The 4,126-nt window shown below is 34.6% G+C and overlaps 1 protein-coding gene across 1 annotated transcript; it reads right to left on the reverse strand.

Moving 5' to 3' along the window:
- Positions 1-700: 700 nt before the first annotated feature.
- On the reverse strand, positions 701-2,547 carry LOC118733918. The gene is made up of 3 exons (XM_036463551.1): positions 2,209-2,547; positions 1,816-2,149; positions 701-1,682 (listed from the first exon to the last, which is right to left on the reverse strand). The coding sequence occupies exons 1-3, from the start codon at positions 2,414-2,416 to the stop codon at positions 1,277-1,279; spliced, it is 948 nt and encodes a 315-aa protein (XP_036319444.1). The 5' UTR covers positions 2,417-2,547; the 3' UTR covers positions 701-1,276.
- Positions 2,548-4,126: the final 1,579 nt, after the last annotated feature.

A 4,126-nucleotide genomic window follows, 5' to 3' on the forward strand; every position in this document is an offset into this window, starting at 1 on the left:
GTAGAATCCGAATCTGACCTTCAAGATATTGGACTTAGGTTAAAAGCTGCCGAAAAACGCGTTTTTAGTAATTTTTGAACCTCTGTAAAACAATAAATTGATGCAATATATCTGTCTGTGTGGGAGGATATGAATGCTTAAACAGTTTTTTATGCAAGCTCGTACGATTTTTTTTTATAAAAAAAAAATTTTGTTTTGTCCGGGTTTTTCAATTGTTTTTAATGGATATGAGGCGCTGAAAATTACTAAATAATGACGTTGCATATAACAAATGGCGAAAATGCCGTTTTTCGGCACCTTTAAACCCGAATTGCTAAAAAACTACAGCCAATTAAAAACTTTCAAGATCATATTCGGAAAAAATCCTATAAGAATTGGCTATAACATTTTAGTCAACATAAAATTTGTGTACATTCATCAAAAACAAGCAAAACAAGATTTTTCCTTAAAAAAAATCGTGCGCGCCTGAATAAAAAACTCTCCAATTTCTTAGTGTTCGGATCATATGTTTTGATTTTCAGTATTAAAAGGCAGTGTTGAAGCTTTCATATCTTTCCACACAGACAGATATATTGCATCAATTTATTGTTTTACCGAAACGCGATACCTTTTAACCTAAGTTGATTGAAAACTCGATCCAATCCAATATCTTGAAGGTCAGATTCGGATTCTATGGAAATAATCCTATAAGAATTCGCTGTAATATTTTAGGCAACAGAATTTTATTGGGCAGTGTAATTTTTGGTGCATTTCGCATATTTAAGATTCTATATACGTACTTTCGTAAAAATATGTTAAAATATATGTATGATGTAATAGATTGGCGCTCACACATATGGATATTAGTGTCTGGCCGAGCTTCTCTTGATGTCACATAAAGGCGCACCTACAATTTTTCGCCGACTCCGAGCGGCGAGTGCATTTTTATCACAAGCTGTTTTTCATGTCAGAAATACACTCGGTGGTTTGCGATTGTCTGTCGAGGGGAGACCGAGTTGACCTTGTTTTCTATATTTTTTTGCGATGTTACTTTGACCCCGGCCCTGCGGAGTGGAAGCGCGCACTGCTTACCACTACAAAACAGCAGCCACCACCACGATAAAATAAATAATTGTTGTATAATTATGAGATTCGCCGTCTTAATATGTATAATCACTGTATTTAGTTGTCTGGACTTTATTATAAGTTTAAGCTTTAGTAAGAATTATTCCCTTATTTTACTTTCTGCTTTTACCTTTTATTTGTTTTTCAATAACAGATCAAAGACTGCATTGTACTAATAGTTTCGCAATAAATGAAATGAAATTAAGTCTTTTTCCAAATCTCCTTCTAAATTTTCGTCAATAACCTCCGTTTTTATTTGCTCTTCGGGAGGTATGCCTAGTATCTGCTCCTCTCCTGTTTCTTGTGCCAATTTTTGCTGCATAATATTCTCAATATTTTCTTTTGAGCTCTCGTTAACTATTTCCATTTTTATTAGCGCTTCAGGGATTATTCCTGGTATAATTTCTGTTTTAATGTGCTCTGCAGGCGATAGTCCTAACAGCTTTTCCTCCATATTTTTCTTTTCCAACTCCATTTTTGCAATTTTTTGCTGTAATACGTATTTTTCATGCTGATGTTTTAATTCATCGCGTCGTATCCACTGTAGTAGTTCAAAGTTCTCTCGCTCTAATTTTTGACTGCAAATATATTTACGTCATGAAACATGAAAAGTTTGGAAAACTGAAAATAAAAGCTGGCCTTAAGCACAAATAAAAACTATAATTATTGATGTTATAAGGCAAATAAAAACACATAAAAATATGAACTTGCATTTGATTTTGTAACGATTTAATCTCCGCTAAGGGCGCTGCTTCGTTCAACTCATCGGCAGCAAACCGCACATCGGTGAAGATTGCGTTTGTGCTGACTGGTATTGATGCGTTTGGTACTACTTTTCTTATTGTGAGACCTGGTCTCGTGGAAATTATCATCGTAGAGTTCTCTTCTGTTCTTGTTAGGGTAATTACTTGTTTACTTGTATATCCAACTGCTCTTTTACGTTCATTGTTCTGCAAGTTTTTCAGTTCTTCCTCACCGATGGGCGATATATTGGTGTATATACAGGGCACAGCACCAGGCGCCAAACATCTTTTGTCCCGGAGTCCTTTATTATTCCGTTATTAAAAAAAAATTGAAATAAAATAATAAAGTGTGTATTCTTACCCATTTCAAAAGCTAAACTTCCAACGATATCTTCCTTTTTAAAATGGTCACTGCATATTTTCCATGACTTCGGTTTAAAACCCACGGGACGCCTGCAAAACTTCAGCCACTTTTCACACAGCTTCTCGTCCTTGGGGAAAGCGAAAAAACTTTTTTTAGCCTCTTTGTTTTTGAGTTCATTTCCGCAATTCCACACTGCACACTGCATTGCAAGTTTGTTTATATATTTTTGAGTCTCCTCTTTTTCGCTAATTGCATGTATTTAAATAGCATTGAACTCAAATTAGAAAATACGCCATATGATGTCACGATCAGCTGATTTAAAATGCATCTAGAGATGAACAGACAAAATAGTCGGTACAAATGTTAGATTCTAGATATTTTTTGGTTTCGATGAATTTACATTTAGAGCCACTTGGGCTGAAATTAAGGGTTGAAGTTTCGACTACAATCCCTTAAAATACCATCCCTGAACCTTAACCCTAAGGTCACTTATAGCTATTTATTTAACAGCAAAAACTGATTTTGGCAAAACTTATTTATTTTTTTCAATAGCACAGTATTTATTCCAGTATTTTTTATGTTCAATAAATGACTTTTTAGTGACCATTAGGTCAAGGTGCAAGGATAGTAGCCGAGAGGGTAGTAGTGCACTTTAGCGAAGGTAGGTCAAAATGGACGGAAAAAGTTCGAGAGTGGTATCAATCGACGCGTCTTAACGCTAATAATAACAATCCGAGACAGGAAATTAAGATTTTTAATTCATTGAAAAGTTATTTGCAAAAAACACTTGCACTTTCCGCCTACGCAGAAAGGTGTTTCCTGCAAAAGGTGTTCAGCCCCCCTTCTTTGGAACACAGAAAGGAGAATTCTACTGCCTGAGGGTTATAATCCCTAAGCGCGGCCGAAGGCCGCCTACGCAGAAAGGTGTTCGATGCACAAAAACATTTTTAATAGAGTGGCAGCAGCAATTTAGGTCCATTTTATTTTTAATAGTGTGGCAACACTAGTTTTTCTCCATGTTATTTATATTAACTACCCAAGATTGTTGTGCGGATTTTCATCGGAATATTGCTATTAAATACGGAATTTCGCGAAAGTGTACACTTAGAACATCACAAATGTATAAAAACTAATAAATACGTGTTAAATTAAGTTCATTTCTTCCTTTCATTTGTGTGAAATTCATCGAAACATAGTGCGGAAAGTGCAAGTGTTTTTTGCAAATAACTTTTCAATGAATTAAAAATCTTAATTTCCTATCTCGGATTGTTTATATTGGCGTTAAGACGCGTCGATTGATACCCCTCTCGAATTTTTTCCGTCCATTTTGACCTACCTTCGCTAAAGTGCACTTTTACCGCCGAGAGTTATAGCTTTAATTTAAGGTTCTATCACCTCTGTTTTTTTGTGCTAGACTTTCTAAAATAATGCAAAAAACGCGATTTTTTGACACTTTGACCTCGTTTTTCTCAAAGTCGGGAGCTGATGGAAATTTTATGCTTACGGACTCGTAATCAGCATAAAAAAGTCTATCAAAAACAGCTTTATCATTTGCCGCAACAAAATCGCTGTTGCCTTGTTTAGTTGTTGCTTATTATAAATTTTCAAATATGATATATTTTGTTTTGTACTATAATTTTTTGGATTGTTTACAGCCAAGAAACATACAAACGTTAAACACCGATAATAGAAATGCTTTACTTCAGACATAGCCTTATGGTTTAAAGCAACGTTTAAATATAAACGAGCTTTTTAATTAAAGGAATCACAATGAAAGTATCACTTATAATAAAAAATTGACAAACTTAAAAAACTGACGCGCAGATTAATGGAGACATTATAAATAAAATCGGCTGTGCTAGAGGTTTTAAACTATCGATAGTCAACTAGTACTATCGATAGTTTAACCTTTTTT

Source organism: Rhagoletis pomonella, unplaced genomic scaffold (genome assembly GCF_013731165.1).
Source record: "Rhagoletis pomonella isolate Grant_MI unplaced genomic scaffold, Rhpom_1.0 Rhpom_scaffold_00002, whole genome shotgun sequence".
NCBI lineage: Eukaryota > Metazoa > Arthropoda > Insecta > Diptera > Tephritidae > Rhagoletis > Rhagoletis pomonella.

What these genes read in the sequence shown, in the direction of transcription:
- LOC118733918 (XM_036463551.1), bottom strand. Translation starts at nt 2,416, where the DNA reads ATGCAGTGTGCAGTGTGGAATTGCGGAAATGAACTCAAAAACAAAGAG. An exon ending in AAGTTTAGCTTTTGAAATGG is followed by an intron (nt 2,150 to 2,208) that starts GTAAGAATACAC and finishes GGAATAATAAAG; the next exon opens with GACTCCGGGACAAAAGATGT. An exon ending in AAATCGTTACAAAATCAAAT is followed by an intron (nt 1,683 to 1,815) that starts GCAAGTTCATAT and finishes ATATATTTGCAG; the next exon opens with TCAAAAATTAGAGCGAGAGA.